Source organism: Musa acuminata, chromosome BXJ2-8 (assembly GCF_036884655.1).
Source record: "Musa acuminata AAA Group cultivar baxijiao chromosome BXJ2-8, Cavendish_Baxijiao_AAA, whole genome shotgun sequence".
NCBI lineage: Eukaryota > Viridiplantae > Streptophyta > Magnoliopsida > Zingiberales > Musaceae > Musa > Musa acuminata.
Genome location: NC_088345.1, coordinates 6,172,976 through 6,193,796, shown reverse-complemented (window position 1 = coordinate 6,193,796; position 20,821 = coordinate 6,172,976). Strand labels below are relative to the sequence as shown.

Sequence of the window (20,821 nt, the reverse complement as noted above, 5' to 3'; positions counted from 1 at the left end):
ACAATGACAATCGGGTATTTTCATTAAATTGATAGAAGAAAAACTCTTAGATAAAAACTAATTAGGGGATGTCATTACATAAAAACTCAAGAGTAAAATTAGCAAAAAAACAACTTTTGCATTTGTCACCTATTAGTCACATCAATCAAAATGCAAAAGATCCTGCGATCAATTATTCATTTTAATAAAACCTTGATATAACAATTAATCGAACATACTGGGTTAAAGAATAAAACCTGCCAAGGTGAAAGGTCTCATGGGACTGCCCCAGGTATCATCATCCAGAAAGCAACCAGAAACTATTTGCTGCTAAAAAGCATATGCAAACTGTCGATTTTGACAAATATTTCTTCTGGGAAGCCAAGACCAGCTTTCAACTATAACAGTTGCCATCGTCAGGCAAAGCAAGAACAGGATCTTGGATGAACCTTCTGATGATGCATCACCACCATGGTGCGAGAAGCACCACAAGCATCTTCTTATAAGAGGAACTTACCGTGCCCTAACATCAGAGAGAACACTCTTTTCAACTCCAATAAATCATCGGCTATGCTGTTAGATTCTGTCCTCCATGCAATGTGCTCATCAGGTCTCACCAAAATGACTTCATTGGATGACATTTGACACAACTCCCACCATGACTTCGAAGTTGGCTTAACAGCTTCCTCAACATCTATGAAGTTCTTCCAAGGCTCTAATTCCTTCTCGCTGCTGTTTACATTCTTATCAGACGAACCTTTGGGCCAAATAATACATACTTTTAGGGGCACATCGAATTCTTTGGCCACCATCATAGAGGCACGTGCAAGTCTGTATGACCCTTTGATTGGTGCAATAATGAGAAGGAACTCAATTTTATCTCCAGATATCAGATCCAAGGTAGAGAAAGAAGCCTATCAAGATATTCATGTAATTAGATAAAAAATACAGGAATGATCGCATCACAAATTTCAAATGGCCAAAGATATGGACAAACCTTAGCAGAAGATTCTTTAAGTGCATTAATTAGCATATGTGGTAAGCGGCATCCTGGTTTGGCACAAGGGATATATGGCTTTAAATCTCGTTTATGAACACTAGATGCTTCTGATTCCCATATCTTTTCACCACATTCAGCAACTAGAGCTCCTTCTTTATAACTACAAGATATATGGATCAGCTTAGCTATGATGGCAGTTATTTTAGTGGACAACTACCTGTGAAAAATCACTAGAAGATGAATAAGGTATATATCATTTTTTTTTTGTAACATCAATCCAAGCAAAAGAAGACAGCCAAGGTTTTAAAGTTCCCCCACTTCTGCACAACTAATTTGCATGTGGAGGAAAACTTTATAATTCCCACCTGGCAATACTCATTTATTCAACTGCACATCAGGCAAAAGACCATTATGGACAAGAAAAAAAGTCCAAATGTGATTAACAGATAATAACTAAATGGAATGTAAGCCCAAGGTTAAGCATAACTGTTACTCACCAAAACCCAAGATCTTCTGCTGGAAACTGGAGTTGAAGGCTTTTTCCCTCATCAAATATTTTCTTAAGTCTAGATAATCGCAAGGACCCAAGTGGATTATTCTCATTCAAAATAAGCTCTGAGAGCTGGGCACGACCTATAGAAAAAATCCCTTCCAAGGCAAACTTTTGCAAGCTTGGAGGAAGAATGGAACAAAGGCTGCTATTTATCACTCGATGTACTGCAACATGAGATGTTATAGCTATTACAAATCAGAAAAGGAAGTGGACATATCAAATGCTAAGTACCTATATTGAAGGAACTGCATTATGAACAGAGGTGCCAGATCAAATTGCATGGATATGTAATATTTTTACCTGAGTTTGCAATAGCTGGGTCAAGGCCAAGAGCGGCGGGAACAGACATGGCTGCCCTGAAGTTTTCAACACTCAGCGATGTATTATAAATGGCAATCTGAAACATCCAAAAGATTGATCTCACATACTTTTCCACATTAAAATAAACAGGAAGATTAGAAAGAAGAAAAAAAACAAGTAAAAGGAGTTTTACCGGCCTACGCTCCATTTCATAAGTTTGTATGATAGAAGGTGAAGCAATTCCACTTAACATGGAGCTGATTTTCCATGCTAAATTATGGGCATCCTGTATACCAGTATTCATCCCTGCAAGATTAATCAATACCATATTCATCGACGGGCAAACTGACTTTGAGAGTAAAACATAGTAATGAATTTAAACATAGATAAAAAAAAATATTACTTGATGACAATCAAGTTTGAGTTTGTATATCTTGAGTCCAGTCATGGTTAAATTACGTCTATTTGTTTGGTTGGGTTTAAGTTGAGTTAATATTATGGCTGCGGTCTAGTTGATTGAGTCATAAATTCTTATTTTCTTTTCAAGATTTTCATTCTTAGATTTATTAGTAATTTTGGCAGGAAAATCAAATTAGTAAAGGCTCTACTTTAATTAAGCAAGGATTCTAATCTTATACTATGATATTTTCTATTTATTTATTTTTGGTTTGGTAGCTGAAAACAACTGAAATTATCTGTCTTTTAGCTGTTAAAAACTTAAAATATAAAACTGCTGAAACATTTGTGTTTTAGTTGTTGATGGGAGTTGTTAGCTGTCAACAGCTGACAACGTCCTAATGTGATTTAAAAAGGCACTCGGGCGAGGCGAGGCGAGACCCGAGCACCTCGCTTCATTTCCAGGCGGCGTGCTTTAAAGAGGCGCCGCCTAGGCGCTCGCCCGAGCCCAGGCGCCGGGCGCTTCGGGCGAGCGCCTGGGTTAAACCAGGCGATCAAACCAGCAGTTTAGTAATGAATTTAAACATAGATAAAAAAAAATATTACTTGATGACAATCAAGTTTGAGTTTGTATATCTTGAGTCCAGTCATGGTTAAATTACGTCTATTTGTTTGGTTGGGTTTAAGTTGAGTTAATATTATGGCTGTGGTCTAGTTGATTGAGTCATAAATTCCTATTTTCTTTTCAAGATTTTCATTCTTAGATTTATTAGTAATTTTGGCAGGAAAATCAAATTAGTAAAGGCTCTACTTTAATTAAGCAAGGATTCTAATCTTATACTATGATATTTTCTATTTATTTATTTTTGGTTTGGTAGCTGAAAACAACTGAAATTATCTGTCTTTTAGCTGTTAAAAACTTAAAATATAAAACTGCTGAAACATTTGTGTTTCAGTTGTTGATGGGAGTTGTTAGCTGTCAACAGCTGACAACGTCCTATATACTACCTCTCCCACTGAGAAAGAGTGATAGAGAAACACCAATTTAATTAGTTTCAATTTGGTGAAGTATGCATCCAGAATCTCCCATCTCCCCTGGGGTGCAAGAAGCTATCTCCTTGTACTTCTCTGGTACACATCCAGTACTGGTTTTTGAAACCTCGAAAGGTATAACCATGACTGTCAGGCCATAAAGAAATCCAAAGTTTCATTTATAGAACATTACATTATAACCCAGTATAGCAACAATGGAACATCAAATCAACCTTGATGTGTCACAACATTGAAGATTATACCTGGGAAAAGAAGAAAAAGATTAACAAAATTAGCTGAATGAAATATTTATTGTCTTCTTTTTCTCTTCCAAGAAAATCCTTTTGTTAGTATAAATAAGATTCTAGGAGACTCTTATGATGTACTGGGTTATAATGTTTTCTTAATAAATCATTAAATTTCTTTTTGATCTGCTGGTCTTGGTTATTCCTTTCCTCTAACTATTGCAGAATACAAAAAATTAGGAAACTTAATATTCTATCACCACTAAAACAGATCAATTATCTGTCTAATCAACCTTATCAAAGTACTACTGAAAATATACCCCAAATTCCTAAGAGAACAGAAAATGATTCAATAAACTTATCGACCCAATCCTACCTAATTAAATCCTAACTAAACTAACTAGATTTGACTTCAAATCAAGAAGCAAAATTTGCTTCTGCTGCACAGGATAACACCCACATCCTAAATTACGGTGGTTGGCTCCACAATTTGATATAGCCCAATGCCCAATCCCCTCGCATGACTCGATCAGCCAGCATGGTCAATCACGAGACTGCATTTATTTGAGACTTTGTACTATCATTGAGTTTGAGATCCGTATCAGCTCCAATAGATGGATCTGATATGCATCAAAGAACAAGTGCAAAGGATTTGATCGATGGATAAGGAAGCTTCTCCAACAATGACCTAGGTTTCAAGTTCAATCTTCACCTTGATCTCAACTTTTTTGCTCGTTTGATCTTCAGTTGAAGTTTGAATCTTGAATTTGTCATTTGTAAACACCATTTAGATTCAGCTTCACACTCCAAATCTGATAGTTGAAGAGCCTTAATCATGCTCACTGTTGATGTCATAGCATTTCTGTTGATTATTAATTTATTTAAATTGCATCTACATCTACTTGTTCTTGATCCAAATCCTTTCACATTTTATAATTTCTTTTAAATTCCTTTGTTCTTTCTTTAATTTTAATAAGATCTACAGTGACTTGTATCTTTGCCTAATTCCATCTCAATAATCTAAAGTTTTCACCTGCACTTAATTTGTGGTTTACAGTAATGTTGTCCTCATGTTTGTACTGCTTCTACTCAAATTAGGATTTCTCCAATCTGTCAAAGTGCCACTCTAGTGTCTTGTGACACCCTTTGAGGTTTTCAGACAACTGGCTAGGACATGATGGCACCACCTTAGCAAATACCAGTGATTTAAAAAACGTTAGGGGCCAAGGCCCAAAAACGCCCGAGGCACTAGGCGCTTGCCGGAGCGAAGCGAGGCACTAAAATATAAAAATATATAATATAATTAATAAATATAATTATTTAAATAAAAATATGATATTAAATTATGAAAATATTTTAAAATCACAATATCACATTAACAAAAAGTCTTAAAATTTAAAACGATAACAATAATTTCAAATAAATAAAAATTAACAATATTAAAATCAAAATAATATAATATTAATCTAATAAATAAAAATGCTATTACTAGTATACAGTTAGCAGCACACTGTTAATAATATACTATCAAAGTGAGAAGAGTATGAGTAAGAGGAAGATCGAGGCTGCTAACTAAGAGCAGTAGCAGCGGAAGCGGGAGCGGGAGTGACGAGTGACGATAGTGGCAGCGACAGCGGCAGCAGCGAGCAATGACAGCGGGAGCGGGGGCGGCGACAATGGCAACGGCAACGGTAGCAGTAGCAATGAGCAGCGACAACGAGAGCGGAAGCGGGAGCGACGACAGTGGCAGCGGGAGCGAGAGCAGCGAGCAGGGTTAGGGTTGGGAAGTCGTGAGAGGAAGGTTGATATCGGTGCTTTAGTTGGTTCGATTGAACCAACTAAAGCACCGAAGATCAAATCAAACCTAAAACGTTGGTTTAACCCGAATGCTCGCCCGAAGCGCCCGATGCCTGGGCTCGGGTGAGCGCCCAAGTGACGCCTCTTTGAAGCGCGATGCCTGGAAATGAAGTGAGGCGCTAGGGCCTCGCCTCGCCTCGTCCGAGCGCCTATTGAAATCACTGTCAGATACTAAAATTAATGTGCCCAAAATGATACAAATTAAGTGATCAGGTAATGTTGGTAGGAAGAAGTTATGGATAGGAAAAAACAGATCAGAAATAAGATGAAAGCCAGTAGAGAACAAGAAAGAAGGTAATAACAAGGCTCAACAGAGTTAAAGAAAGTCTTTTGTTCATATAAAAACTGAATATATCACTACTCTATATCATGCCTGATATATATAGACATGCACTATAAGTTCTGTTATCTATAATTCAGATGGGGAACAGTAAGAGAATCTAAATCACCTTAAATGATTTTCTTTGCCTTTTCTTCTTGACAGATTTGGGCTAAAAAATGGGAAACTTAAACATTCTAACCCTGATTAAAACACACTTTCTATTTAATAAACTTAAAAGTTAAAAGTACTTACCAAAACCACCGGCAGGTGGGAATCGGTGAGCAGCATCACCAACAAGTATTACTCGGTTATTGTGTGAAACATACTTCTCAGCAACTTCTGCATGCATGACCCATGGTTTTATGTCCAATACTTGCACATCGACAAGCTTCCACCCAACCAACTTGAGAATAATTTGCTCACATACCTGGATTAGATTAAACGTATCCTGAGAAAGATAGCAAATAATATTTTCAAATTCAAAATATGATATGACTATTACACATTCTAAAGGATAATTGCATGCAGAAGGGAAAAAGAGGGCCTGGAGACATGATAATTTCTGCATCACTTATTCTCATAGGCATTCTCACAAGAAATAGCTATATCAGTTATCAAACTTGTAAATTGTTAAGGAAAAACATCCAGTAAAGCATAGAGAGAACAAGGAGCCATAGGTCAGTATGACCAAGGTTAATACTTAATGAAACTTGCGGAAAGAAAGTCTACTAGCAGGCTAAAGATGCAGAATACTAATAAAAATATAGTAATATAAATAAGAACAATTCAGATAGAAAAAAGTTTATAACTGCCAAGCGATTTTATTCATAATGCATTGCATAAGCTTGTGGCAAATGATAGAGCCAGATACAAAATTTTGCTCTGAACATTAATTGTTTATCAATCAAATATTGAATATTTACATGCAGATGTCAATTCCTATCATTCGAGTTCCACTAAAATCAGGATCATCAATATAATATTTTTTACTTATTTTTTATATCCATAATGATAGAGACCTATAGTGACCTAGGTGAGAAATAGGAAGTTTCAAAGTGCCTGCTCATTCATTCTAGCACGTGCACAGGCAATGCACCCTCATTATGTTGGAAAAATATCCTTCTTGATTGATGAACTCTATATCAAATTTAATATTTTCTTAGAGAATTAACGAAAGACAATACATGTCTCCAAATCGATGAAGCAGCAAAATAGTACAAATATGACTGAGCAGGCACAAAAAGAGACCAAAGTTTCAATATTGCATAAAGCCAATAAATTATGGCAACGATAGTAATTGATGGCCAAAGACAGTACATGCATCAAATATATGAAAGGAAGAAACTAGAACAAAAGTAAGATGGAAAATCACCTATAGATTACCTTGAAGCTAAAATCCTCAATTTTTTGCTGAGGAGAATAATATGGTATCTAAAAGGTGCAAGAAAAGAAGTTAGACCTTTGTCACAAACAGAAAAATATTGAATAGCTGACTTCCATGCAAGTGATGCATATTAAGTCAGTATACATCTAGGAACTTTCCACAATCAAATGTCAAATCAAAGTTTTAAGATCCACTTTCAGCATCAACTGCTCTACCTGCAGCACAAACTCCCCTTGGTCCAGATCATGTGCGACAAGAACGCCAATAGCATCTGGATTAAAAATAAAGAAGAGCATTCCAGGTCTTTCATGTAGCAGGTACTGGCCAAGATCTTTGCTTAGGAAATGCACACTGACAAGTCTCTGCAAGTTACGTTCACCTTTCATATCTATATCAACCAGCTTTCGAACTGTACTTCTTGCCCCATCAGACCCAACTAGGATGGAGCAATGAAATTCTCGCTCTTCCATCTTCCCTTCCTTTAGATAGGAAGTTCCTACTTTTAAACCTTCATTTGTAGGGTGGATAGAAATGCATTCGTGGCCCATTAAAATTTTCCTATCCCATATCGAGCCTTCAATTTCACTGGGAGAGCAAACAGAAAAGCCAAGCTTTTCAAGCCTTTGAAGTAGCAAATTCATCAGTTTGTACTGTGAGAAGTGTGCAACAGAAATGGGGCTGACAGTCTTATCAAAGTCTGTAAGGAATATAACAAACAAAAAAAATATTTTAGCCAACCATAATCCATAAAAGGGATACAGGCATTTGGTTGGAATATATGGTAAATTCAAAACAAACCTTGAGGCTTCATGTGATCCACAGATCCAAAAACTGGACCAGACAAAGAAGTGCAGTATATGAACCTTCTCCACAAGTCCACTGGTGGTTCCAAACTCTGGATTTCCTCTGCCAGACCATCTAGTTTGCGGAATAGCTATAGGATGCTTCAATTACAACATTGCCAAGATAGCATATAAAAATCTTGATATGACAATATTCTCTTACAAGGGATGTCACTAAGAAATGGTGTGTGAGTACACTAAATAGCCAAAGAACAGATCCTAATTCCATTAGCATTCAAATTGCTTTTACCTTCCAGTAGACTATTTAAAATAAAATAACCACAAATAAATGTTAATCATGTAACTTCAATCTGAATATTAATTTTAGAAAATGACAAAAGCAGAAACCTCCATGGTCCGATTGTTAATGAAGTGGGCTTGTGGATGTCGAGAAAAAACCACACTTTTCTCCAAAACTGAGCATTTGACACCTACGAAATGGTGGGAAAAACCCATATATATTATCTCCACACAAAAATAATGAGGCAACAAAAATAACTTACAGATCACAAAATACCATAATTTAAATAATCAATACACAAGGTCAACATCTATTACAATAAATGTTAAAAATACGCAAAAGGCGTTAGGCATACTCAGAAGCTTTAGTAGTGTTCATGTATATGCAACTACAATGGCCCTAACTTTTCATGCATGGTGCGAATATGTAAATGTATCCATGATTTAAAAACTGCCTGGACTGGCATGCACCTGATGGTAAAAACTGGTTCAATGGAGAACTGGGATGTAAACCAAGCCATTTTGGGAGGTTTGCATCTGGTTCAGTGTTATTGCCTAGTATCCAAGTGTGAACAGGAGAGTAAGCCCATGCGGATTTGGCGTTCTTTTTTAATCTGACAGCTATAGAGTTTTTAATAATATAATCTCTCGCTCTTGCCAAATTGGGAAAAAGATCGACTCTCGATCCCACTGATGGCCACCATCGTCCACTGCTAGCCAGTGCTACTACCCAGGGTATCTCCTCTCCTCCTCCTTTTCTGGCTCTCCTTCTTCTCCTCATTTGTGCTAATTGGTATGCAGACATACCTTATATCAAAATGTCGGTACCCAAAATTGTATACCATGAATGTACCAAATATATTCCAATTAAACAAAATATATTCATGCTACAAAAAGAAACTTCTCCATCAACAGAAGTTCATAAAGGATCATCTTCATGAATTGATCAGAACTATTTATTATTGAATGCATGAGTGATCAACAGTGAGGTGTTCATCATCTTTTTCTTGTGTTTTCCTTTTTCAACAATAATACTGGTAATACCACCAATAATTGAAAATTGAAAGCAGCAAGGAAGAGGTTGATTTTGTCAAGCAGTTGGATGAGCACCTCCCATGGTTCAAATTAACATGCTTTAGTGAGTGACAGTTAATAACCACTAGTGTATTGCTTTTTACTTAGTGCAAGGTGTACTTATCTGAGTAGTTATCCTGAGTTAGTTATTAACACTTTAAGACCCAAGAGGAATCTTACTGTCCATGTGCATCGAAAAATAGTGTCATTACTTTAAATGTGCCATCATGTAAAAATGCATGTTAGAGCATAACAAAAATATAGAGCAAATAACTATATATTTTTCTACAGCATCATTTGAAAGAGAAAAGGAACTACAGCATACTTTGCTAACACTTACGTCTTGGACTTAGTAATAAAGCTGAAAAGAAACCTATTTGAGCCTGTGTTAAATGCTTTAAATAATTGACAATGACAAGATACCATTATAGCTTGGGACACTCATACAATGAACCAATGCATCAAATCTTAATAATAAAAATAAATAAATATGATACAAGTGAGGTAAACATAGAATATTATAAACACATAATATCATTTGTGACTTGGCACAAAGTTTTACAACATTATAGAACATGACAAATGACGCCAGGCAATTAATCAGAATTCCTAGCATATTTATTAGAAAAGAAGTTAACATAAATGCTTCACAAAATTAGGGATATGCTTGGAGAGAGTACCTGAATCCTTTATACTCCAAGAGCTTGATATCTAGCTCAGGAACTCTCACCCAAGACTTTGTCAGCCTAGTCTTCAAACCTCTCAATCCAATTATGGAACTACCACCCGAATCAGAGTTTGCATACAGAACCATCCTTCTCAATTCAATTATGTGCAACATCCTGTCCTAAATTAGAAACAACAAGCTGACTCTTTATTTCAGTCTAAATCATTTTTTGATTTACCTTCACCAATTCACATAATAAGGTTGGGTGATCATTCCTACAAACTGAAACAAATTATTTAACTTAAAATAGCACTGAAAAACATGCACTACTCTAAGCATTACGATGTGCCTAAGGTATGTTTAATGGCCATTTTTATCAAAAACACCTTAATCCAATCAAAAGACAATATTCAGATTGCAACATCTTCTTGCTAAGAGCAACAATTGATCAACATATTCAATAATTCCTTGCTCTCACAAGTATAAATCAACCAGCCACCAAGATCATCCATTATGCCTCCTCCATGAATGTGCTTTGTGGCTTGATTAAACTTGGTTCTCATTGATTAAACTTGGTTCTCATTGATTAGAAAGTACTCCAATGCATCAAAAGAAACCATCATCAAGACCTCTAAGAGCATATTAAGACAGGGAAAAAGTCTTTCCAGTTCAGCAAGCCTAAGCATACAATGATATCGACGCAACCAAAATCCCGTGCTTCCTATAAGAACCTAAAGGGGGAGAAGAGAAAGCAAGCATCGCTCCACTCCCTTTCCTCGATTGCATTCACTTCCAAAATCCAGCAAGGGAAAGCCAAAAAATAATGGGGGAGAAGAAGATGCGCGCACCCAATTTGGTGAGAAGGATGGAGAGGATGAGCCCGACGGGGCCAGCGCCGACGATCAGGACTGGCAAGTGGGGCACCTCCTTTTCCCCTCCTCCCCTGCCGTTACTCTTCCTTGGATCGACGGTGCCGAACGAGGACGAGGAGAAGCGGCCAAGGACTCTTCTGCGGGAACACGTGTAGAAGAAATCCGCAAGCTTTCTCTTGAGGATAAGTCCGGTAGCCACCGATCTCATGGTGAAACTCCAACGTTAACGAAGCAAAGGTCTCTCTCTCTCTCTCTCTCTTTCTCTCTCTCTCTCTCTGATGTCCGAAAGAGAATCGAATGCGAAGTTGACCGGAGAGAGGGAAAGAGCTGAACAGCCGGCGCAGTCCGCAGACGAACACCGCGTCCGCTCACGGTCCACACGAATAAAGTGGGTTATATTAAACCACGGTTCGATCCAACCTAACCGCTAAATTGCGTCAAAGCCGAACCACTTAACTCGAACCCGACCTGACCTGACCCGTCCCGACCCGACCCGAACTATTTGGCTTGGCCTCAAGCAGTCATGGGGGCTCTGTTTGCTTGATTCGTTTGTGTCGACATCCATCCAAAATATAATTTTAATTATTAATATTAACCATTATTTAAATAGAATAAAAATATAATATCCCGAATATTCTTACGACTATTCTTAAATTTTTAACATCATAATCCTTTTTTAGGTTTTGATGAAATAAAAGAATAAACTAAATCAATCTTATTTTATATATTATTTAATATATACATATATATAATTAATTAAAGAAGCATACCCTCGCCTCGATCGTCTGTCGAGAACCTTTTGCTCTCGGCCATCGGCGCTCGCGGAATTCTCCTCGGTCTGCTCTGTAGGTCAGTTTCCACGCTGTTTTCCCACTCCTCTTACTTCCTCCTCTCTAGATTGTTGATTGGTTCCATCTCGATCGGGCTCTTTTCTGCGCTTTCTGGGTGTTAGATTCGTTGATTCCTTAGGAATTCGCCTCGTGTTATGGATTCGACCTCCATCTGAACTTTCCCGTTCTGCGATTTATAAGGGGTTTTATATCATCCTCATCAGGTGAATTCAGGCCTTTGCCCCTTAGGGTTGTCTTTTCTTTCGCCCCTTTCTTGATTTCTAGGGTTTGTTTTGGTCAACCCACCCCAGTCCCCTCTATAGGTGGTTCTTGTGTTATGGCGGCCGGTCGACATGGTGGTTACCGAGATAATAGGTTGCAGGACCGGGAAACAGATGTTGAGGTCTCCAGGAGGAAGGATTATTATCGGGTTGGTCTCCGTGATGGAGGTCGTAATGGGGACCATAGCCGAGATGTGCGTGATAGGATTAGTGTCAGGCAAAAAGGCATCAGGGAGATGGGTGCGGTGAATGGCTCCTACAGCTCCCCGTTGAACGATTTGAGCGGCGGAAGCAGTCATAGTCAGAAAATCAATCACCTTTCTGGGAGAGATGTTGACCGTGAGACTGGGGAGTTGTCCAGTGGGAGTGGATCAGATGATGCTGAAGCACCCATATCAAAAATTAGGGAGAATGGGACTCAGGATAAGGAGAATGGTGATTCTTCCATGTCTATTAGGAAAAGGAAGTTTTCTCCAATCATTTGGGATAGGGATGACGATAAGCAGTCTGCTGTTCCTACTTTCGGAAACAAGTACAACAAGTTTGAGCAAGTTAACCTGCCTCCGCCACCTCCTCTGCCTGAGGGTTTTGTACCACCACATTCCATCGAGGTTGTTCTACCATGTGCTGTGAATATGTCACCAGTAGATATTGATGTAGACGTCCCTGCAGACTCACCACAAGAACAGTTGGTAGATCCTGATCAGGAGGCCCGGTTAGTAGATGACTGCGAAGAGGAACTTGCACCAGCTCGGAGTATTTCTTTCTCCAGATGGGCAGATGGAAACAGTGTTCTTAATGACGATGAAGATAAACCTTTTGAGGATGATCTTGTGCCCAAAAGGAGGAAGGCCACACCTTTATCTGATTTGGGAAGGCAACAAATGCAGAAAAAGACGCCAACTCCTGAGCTAGGCGAGGTTATTGTGAGAGTAAACTCAGGTGGGTCTCCATGTAAGCTATCTGATTCAGAGGGAAAGTATGGAAATGCTGACTGGGAGCTTGGGAATGACAGAAATGATTATATGGATGTTGATGGCGATGAGTATGGTACAGACACAAGTGATCAACTCTCTGATACCGACTCCGAGGGCAAAGATGATGAGGCCAAGATGCTGGGGCCAGCTCAGCCACCTCAAAGATGTATAAACATGTTGCAAGGATGTCGAAGCGTGGATGAGTTTGAGAGGCTGAACAAAATAGATGAAGGCACCTATGGTGTTGTGTACAGAGCAAAGGATAAAAAGAGCAGGGAGATAGTGGCACTTAAAAAAGTTAAAATGGAGAAAGAGAGGGAGGGTTTTCCACTGACATCCCTTAGAGAGATAAATATTTTGTTATCTTTTCATCATCCTTCAATTGTAGATGTTAAGGAAGTTGTCATTGGTAGCAGCCTTGATAGTATTTTTATGGTTATGGAATATATGGAACATGATTTAAAAGGGTTGATGGAGACTATGAAACAGCCCTTTAGCCAGAGCGAGGTAAAATGCTTAATGTTGCAGCTTTTTTCAGGTGTCAAGTACCTTCATGATAACTGGGTTCTCCATAGGTACTCTCCGTTTTTTTAGCTTTATCATGTATTGAGCTCTATTTTTATTTAGATATTCTTATCTGTTGGATGTTTTCTCCTTCCTCTAGGGATTTGAAGACATCTAATATTCTTCTAAATAATCGTGGAGAGTTGAAAATATGTGATTTTGGTTTGTCTCGCCAATATGGCAGCCCATTGAAGCCTTACACTCACTTGGTTGTGACATTATGGTACAGGTATGTGGTACTATATTGGTACACTTTCTCATTCTTTTTCTTCTGCTTCTGCTTGTTTTTCTCGGGATGTTGGTGAGGGAATAATTTTATAATATGTCATCATATGATGACACAATCAACTATAATTAATTCTAAATTCAGTTAGTTTTCTCACCTTAGCTTTCTAATTTTGCTTTTGTTATGATAGGGCACCAGAACTTCTGCTAGGAGCTAAGGAGTATACAACTTCTATAGACATGTGGTCCTTAGGATGCATAATGGCTGAGCTTCTAGCAAAAGAACCATTATTCAGTGGAAAAACTGAGTTCGATCAACTTGACAAGGTTTTTCTTTGTAATACAGCAGTTTCATTACTATCCTTACTCTAATGCTGTTTATCTGCTTTAATATAACAATCTTTCTTGCAGATATTTAGGACACTTGGTACCCCCAGTGAGAAGATATGGCCTGGATTTGCTAAACTACCTGGCGTCAAAGTTAAATTTTCCAAGCAGCCGTAAGTCTCAAGTCTTTACTGCTGCATGTTCTTGTTTGGTCATTGCATGCATTTATATTCTTTAGTTATTCTCCAGAAATCTTATTAGTGCCACCCTTTTCCAATCCTTGAGCTATCGATGCTCATACCTAAGTTTTGTGGCTTGCTTTGGTGGCACTAGCACTTGGCTTGGGTGAAGTCTTTTTTATTTTTTTGTCATTTGATGAGTTACTTTTTTCTTACAGGTATAATAAGCTACGAGAAAAGTTTCCTCCCACATCTTTTTCTGGCCGTCCAACCCTGTCTGAGGCTGGGTTTGACTTACTAAACAAACTTCTCACATATGACCCTGAGAAGGTAAGTATTGAAATAGTGAAAGGGTTTCATACTAATCATAGTCCTCACCTGTTAGTTCTCCTAAATGTTTGGGGGCTTATTTTGGATGTAGCGAATAACAGCGGAGGCTGCCCTTAACCATCGCTGGTTCCATGAGGTTCCTCTGCCCAAGTCAAAGGATTTTATGCCTACTTTCCCTGCTCAACATGCACAAGACAGGTGCCTAATTCTGTTCAATTGACAAGCTCCAGCTGAAACATGTGCTTCCTTCTTTTTATGTGTGACAAATTCATGATCCTTGACTGATTTGGTATACAGACGTCAACGAAGAATAATGAGGAGCCCTGATCCACTTGCAGAGCAAATGTTGAAGGAAGTGCAACAAGAAGAACTAGGTCTTTCTGGCCTCTTTGGCTAGAGGACATGTACAGCAAACTTTTGGGGTCTTGGCTGTGAGTTCTGCCTGCTCATTTAGTTAGGAATTCTTGTTCACTAATTTCATAGGTGAGACATATATTGCTGGTGACGATGCACAACTTCGTTATCTCAGGAAAGAATTGACAATCTTGTTAAGCAGTCACCATTGATGGTGTTGGAGGGTCATAAAGGATATTATCTTTCTTTTTATGACCAAAACAAGAACTCTTGCAGGGCTTTTCCTTTTCTTCAGCAGCAGTAATTATAAAGCACATCCTTTAAGGTGTGGGATATCAAACTTTTATATTAGCATGATCAATTCCCCCTGAAGCTTGTATATGTAACAAATTTCTAATTGGCACATTGTAAACAGTGCTCCAAAAGACTGGATTTAATACCAAGCATTAATTGAATGTTGGCTATGCCTTAGTGTAATTACTTCTAATGGTTCATACTGTGTTTGCAAGAGTTGACTGGTTGATGCGGTTGGACATTGTTGCTTCCAGTATTGAGTAATCAATATCTTTCTTGTGAAAAGGTAATTGACTGCATGATGCTTTAAGACTAGGAAAAGAATGGGTTTTGTATGCTTCTGATGAGTTTATTACTCATAATTGTAAGCAAGATAAAACGTGTTACCTTCTTGTTCTTATGATGTGATACTAAGGCTGATGTTGCTTTACAACTGGAAATTTTTTTTCTACTGATGCTCTTGTCTGTACTTTGCATCCTTTCCAATTTAATGAATCTTGATTCACTACAGGGAACAAATTTCATTGTGACTGAACTAGGTTTGTAAATTACGAGTCAATTTCAAGGATCACATGTTCCCCAAGAGCTGCTATTGATGATCTTTAATTTGTATGAATTGCTTATAGTACTTGGTTCTAGGTGGGCGTTGGTCAGAGCTTTTGTATCTCCAATTAATGTATACAACGTGCAAGCATTACTTTTTAGTAGGATTTATTTCTCTGGAAAGTCCTACCAAAAAGAATAGAAATATCTGGAAATTTTATGAATTTATAAATTAGTACATAGGAGATGGTGTAGGAGTTTGACTAACACTGGATGCAGCTAACAAAGTTGCAGTAGAGGATTTGACATGTTATCAGTTGAGAAGTGGGAAAAAGAAAAGGCATTTCAAATTTTCAATAGCAAATAGTTTATAAAGATGATAATCAGATTATTAGAGCACTAGACTTTGTAGAAGAATAATGCTTTTAGCATAAAATTGTCACCTTATGGACAGTGTTTGATGTTATGTAAATATATGTTCTAGTTCAGGTGTATTAATATATGTGTATATATGTTGTGAAAGATCACGATGAAGAGTAATTTTTAATTGCTTTGCACCTTTCATCAGCTCAACTAAGAACCAAAAATATGCAGCTTGTGCATGAAGTATATATTGACTTTGGACTATATTTACCTAACCGGCATGTGAAATTACTTGCCGTCTGTACAACTGTGGAGTTGGCTGTTACTCTTTTTCTATCTCTTGAAGTTTGTCAACTGTGTACATAGCTTTAATGTGTCTTTTGAAGTTGTGATTGTGTGTCATTACGAGACCTTCCATCTTTATCATCTTGAGGGAACTGCTTCTGTACAGTGTACCCTGTATGTTGGCTACAGCTCTTAACAGTTATCCATGGATAACTTTGTTTTTTATGGGTATTTTGAACCTTACTTTTGTTAATTGTGTTTGAGAGGTTTTCATTATCTACTACTTTCTTCTTATGTCAATTTGTACTTTAATATTGGTTGATGATGTAATTGTGTTGGAACGGCAGTGCAGTGTCTGAATAAAGAAGCTATGATGAAAGGAGATGCAGTTGACAGAAAATGCTTCTCAGAAAATCACCGAAGTTTAGTTGCTTATCTGCATTTTCAGAATTGAGCATATTGATTTCAATATAGGTACTGCTCGCCCGATATGCATAATAAATTAAACCTACATATGACATTTGCAAATATTAAATGTTACTTTGTTCTATGCTGTGATGATCTGTTTCACTCAATTTTGTTAGTTAATTAGCAATTTGCTTCTGTGATCTCTCATTTTTTCAGGTAATATTTCTTTGTAGGAAACCTGTATTTGAAAACTAGATAATTCACACTTAGTACATCAATTATTGTGTCATCGTGTGGAATGAGCGATTGCTTGCTTCTGAATTATTGGTTGCTGTTGACAATACTTTACTTCTTGTGTCTGAAACCAATGCTATATAATAAGTATAAGATGAGAAATTCTGATGCAACTGGTCTGATGACAAGCTTTAGAGGAATTGTTGGATAATTGTAACATCTGTTTCTCTCTTTTTTGCTTTTGATAGTATGCACCATTACATTATGAGATCTAAAACTTTTAGTTTTAGGTTGTTGGAGGTTGAGAAGACAGGAAGCACATTTGGTCAACTTAAAGTTTATATTTCTTATCTTGCTACTTTAAATCAAGAAAGGTATGCTCTACTTATTCCTTTGTTAAAAACATGTTATTTTAAATTTCAATGACATTTTCTTTCTGTGTTGTACTTAAAGATATAATTTCCATCAATGGCTTTGTCTGCACAGGTCATGCTAGATGTGGCGAAGGGCTGGATAGAATTAGAATAATTATGAATAAGACATCTAGCCCTAACCTTAGTTCTTTTTTGCTTTATCTCAGTTTTTTCAGTTATTTATTATTTCCTATTGAATCTTCAGTTCCAATTGTTTTGACTGATATGTATAACTATTTTTGTTTCAGAACAAGATGGCTAAAATTCAGTTGATTTATCCCTACTAGATTTAACCCAGAACATTGTTGTGCTCATTGCTGGTTTCATAAATTGTTTATTTTTTGTGTGCTTGTGCTGTTTTCCAGTTAATTTGATATTAACATACGTATCTTGTTATACAAAAATCAACTCTCGTTCTATACTAAATCTACTCTTATTTTCTTATTCTTCTAAATAATTAACTAGATCTGAAATATAAGGTAACTATGCATATGATTGTTTCGATATACAAATAATGGTTGTATATAGGCCTTTGTGGCTCAAGCATTTGTTGTCATCAACTCTCGATTTTCATGGTTGAGATTTTATTCTTGACCATAGCTTGGTTTTGAATTTTGGGTTTCTAAACTACTTAACACCGGATAGGACCATGGACTGAAATCTCAATTAGCTACCGATAACAGTCAGCGACGAGTTCGGTGTGGTACCAGTGTGTGACCGTGTATCCAGGCTTGCTCTTGGCTGGTATTGGTCTATGTCTCGGTTGACTGTTGGACTAGCCAATGCCTCCCTACTGTCCAGTACAGCTTGGTAACTATTTACTGCCTGAAGTCTAGTATGTTTGAATTTACCTGACAGGACTGCTCATACCGGATCTAATTGGGTGAAATTGTGTGGTTCATGCCATAATTGGGTATTTGACCAGCCTATACCAACTGGTACAGGTAGAATTTTAAAACATGAGACCAACTTTGTATTAAGATTGGGCACAAAATTAAAAGATGGTGTATGAATTACCTTATGATAGGTTTTCTCTAACTTGGTGCAGCAAGACTCGTTGTTTGTGCTGTGTCTTACCATAAAGATTCAGGAAATATCTATTATAGGTTTTTATGATAAAGCCAAATTTAGTCTAATTTATGCTTATTCCAATATTATCTCAAAATGCCACCTGCTTGTAGGGTATATTGTTATATTACTTGGGGTTCAATGTTGAGGCTATTGTATCTTCAAAAATGAAGTAATTTTATCCTGTTTCTATTAGGTGGAACTTAACAATGCATCTTGTGTCTAGCAGATGTAACCATCAAGTAGTGATTGGTTATGGTCTATGTCCTATAAATTAATGCTACTCTTCTTGCCTTGGACTCCTGCATAATACTTTAGGCCTCAAGGCTTTCTCTGACCCCCTCTTTTCATCTTCTCCTTTTCATTGTGTTCATCAAGTGGTAGATAATTCTCAACTATCAATGTAAGTGAATCCTTCTGCATTGTTTAAGAAATTTCTTTTTCTAATGATTGGTTGGTGGATTGGAGAAAATTCTTGGACATTTAAGATTTTATTTATAGGCACTTTGGGACTCATGAGTTATCATGATTTTCACTATGAATCACTGAGATGTCCTGCATGGTAGGTACCTAAACTACAGTAGAATATTGAAGCCATTCCTGCTGCATTACATGCATGTTTATGTACTTGAAAAATTATTAATATACATGTATAAATGTTACACAAAAATGCATGTATATTTAGAAGTTTATATAAATTCATGCAATGGGAGATTTTGTGTAGAGGTGTTATTGTTTACATGTTTAATGATGCAGCTTATTATGGGTTTATCGCCATGAGGGTGATTGCTGGTCTTTGTTTTGGTCCATTATATCAGCAGTATTTGACAAGTCTTTTATTTCTTGCCAATGGCTGCTGAATTTTCTATCGAAAACCTAAAAAAAATAGTTTCCAGAAATGGAGAAGCTAGACCTAAATGTATTTTGACAAAATAGATTTGTGTTTAGATCCAACCCAGGCTGAAATAATACTGAACTGCATTAATTTACTTTCACTTCCTCATGTTGTATCCAATGATGCAATTTACCAATCTTCTCTCTCCGTTTCCTACTTTGGTGCTTCAAATTCGTGCATGCATTACTAGAATAATAATTTTACTGTGGCTTTTGTCTTCTTTCTGTATCAACATGCATCTAAAGTGTTTGACGTGTGGAAGGATGCCAGAGTTGGTGGAATAGTGAATTTTAGATATGTATTCTGTATTTTAGTTGCTGGTCTTTTATACATCAATCCTTTTGTTACTTCCAGGCTTCCTTCAACTTTTGCTCTCATAATATATCTTTCTCTGGTTGAAGTTTCAACCTCCTGTAGTGTTTGTTGTATAAGCTGGGCATTGCGAGTCTGATTTAGTAACGTTAGTAAAATATGATTCACCAGTTAAGTAACATCATACTATCCTAACTGCCTGTAGAGTTTTGTATTATGTGCCTGTATGATTGCTGCAAGTATTATTCAACTATACTTCTTTTATTGCAGTTTCTTACTTAATCTCAAACCAAAAGCTCTATCATCCACCTCTATGTAAGCTAGAATTATTCAACAGGTAACTAATTGGTCACCATTATTATTTCGTTTAGTGCCCCTCCTCTTCTCAAGTGGTGCTTTCCTGCAGATAGGAGTCATCTTTTACATGATTTGTAAAGTATGTTGTGTTATGTGGTTGCCTCATGAATGGACTTGAAAGAGTAACACTTTTATCTTCTCACGACAATTTGAAATTAAGATCTGGCTTCAACTTCTGATGGCGACCATATGTTTGAGCAGCAGTCTCTCATGAACCTTGGCCAGGTACATTATCATCATCATCATCATCTCTTTTTCTTCATCGTCGTCTTTTATTTCACACCATCTCATTTCTCTCCTCTTTTTCATATCCGATTGCTTATTTAAATATCACCCTCATGTGATTTTCTTTTCCAGGTTTTCTTGTATGCCATGATGCACTTACAGAAGGTGAGCCTGGTTGGGGTGTTATCTTTTCTCCACAGTTTGCTGTCCTATGGGACCTTTTGGAGGAGACTGTTGAATGTACTTTGCTTTTCTGTCTCTTGTCAAGGATATTAGAATGAATCTATTTATCGTCATCTGATCTGTCGAATGCTGTGACAATTTTATACCCAATTGCATGTTGAGTCAAAGAATACCGTGTGAAGTTGGCTTTTGGGTTTCCTTGTGGGCAAAGTGGGTTCACAATTTGGGTGTGTTATAGGTTTTAGATCATGGATATGTTTCCGTTGATGGTAGGCCAATAAATCTAGGGGGGTAAATGATTTCCCCTGCACCGTCTCTTGACGTGCCCATTTTAAGTAATTTTTCATGGTCTTAGGACAACAACAACAACTCTGTGAGATCACATCCCATTTGGCTTTACTCAGTAATTTG

The 20,821-nt window shown here is 37.3% G+C and overlaps 2 protein-coding genes across 20 annotated transcripts; one reads left to right on the top strand and one right to left on the bottom strand.

Moving 5' to 3' along the window:
- Positions 1 to 145: 145 nt before the first annotated feature.
- Positions 146 to 11,144, bottom strand: LOC103993475 (uncharacterized). Of its 5 annotated transcripts, none has more exons than XM_065120349.1 (12): positions 10,740 to 10,850; positions 9,905 to 10,066; positions 8,259 to 8,341; positions 7,867 to 8,012; positions 7,284 to 7,765; positions 7,068 to 7,115; positions 5,937 to 6,132; positions 2,026 to 2,138; positions 1,833 to 1,929; positions 1,477 to 1,696; positions 977 to 1,139; positions 146 to 893 (listed from the first exon to the last, which is right to left on the bottom strand). In XM_065120349.1, the coding sequence occupies exons 4-12, from the start codon at positions 7,877 to 7,879 to the stop codon at positions 480 to 482; spliced, it is 1,746 nt and encodes a 581-aa protein (XP_064976421.1). In that variant the 5' UTR covers positions 7,880 to 8,012; positions 8,259 to 8,341; positions 9,905 to 10,066; positions 10,740 to 10,850; the 3' UTR covers positions 146 to 479. The 5 variants fall into 5 exon arrangements, with proteins under 5 accessions (XP_064976421.1, XP_064976418.1, XP_009411835.2 ...); XM_065120346.1 differs by having other exon boundaries at positions 7,867 to 8,002; positions 10,740 to 10,849; XM_009413560.3 differs by lacking the exon at positions 9,905 to 10,066 and having other exon boundaries at positions 7,867 to 8,002; positions 10,740 to 11,144.
- A 390-nt stretch (positions 11,145 to 11,534) lies between these two features.
- LOC103993478 (cyclin-dependent kinase G-2-like) lies at positions 11,535 to 20,523 on the top strand. Of its 15 annotated transcripts, none has more exons than XM_065120336.1 (12): positions 11,535 to 13,426; positions 13,516 to 13,644; positions 13,832 to 13,967; positions 14,052 to 14,140; positions 14,365 to 14,476; positions 14,568 to 14,674; positions 14,774 to 14,907; positions 15,006 to 15,410; positions 16,663 to 16,789; positions 17,248 to 17,331; positions 17,444 to 20,227; positions 20,360 to 20,523. In XM_065120336.1, exons 1-7 carry the CDS (start codon positions 11,931 to 11,933, stop codon positions 14,871 to 14,873), a joined length of 2,169 nt encoding a protein of 722 aa, XP_064976408.1. In that variant the 5' UTR covers positions 11,535 to 11,930; the 3' UTR covers positions 14,874 to 14,907; positions 15,006 to 15,410; positions 16,663 to 16,789; positions 17,248 to 17,331; positions 17,444 to 20,227; positions 20,360 to 20,523. The 15 variants fall into 15 exon arrangements, with proteins under 15 accessions (XP_064976408.1, XP_064976415.1, XP_064976413.1 ...); XM_065120343.1 differs by having other exon boundaries at positions 14,774 to 15,155; positions 15,340 to 15,410; positions 16,668 to 16,789; XM_065120341.1 differs by having other exon boundaries at positions 14,774 to 15,155; positions 15,340 to 15,410.
- The last annotated feature ends 298 nt before the right edge of the window (positions 20,524 to 20,821 follow it).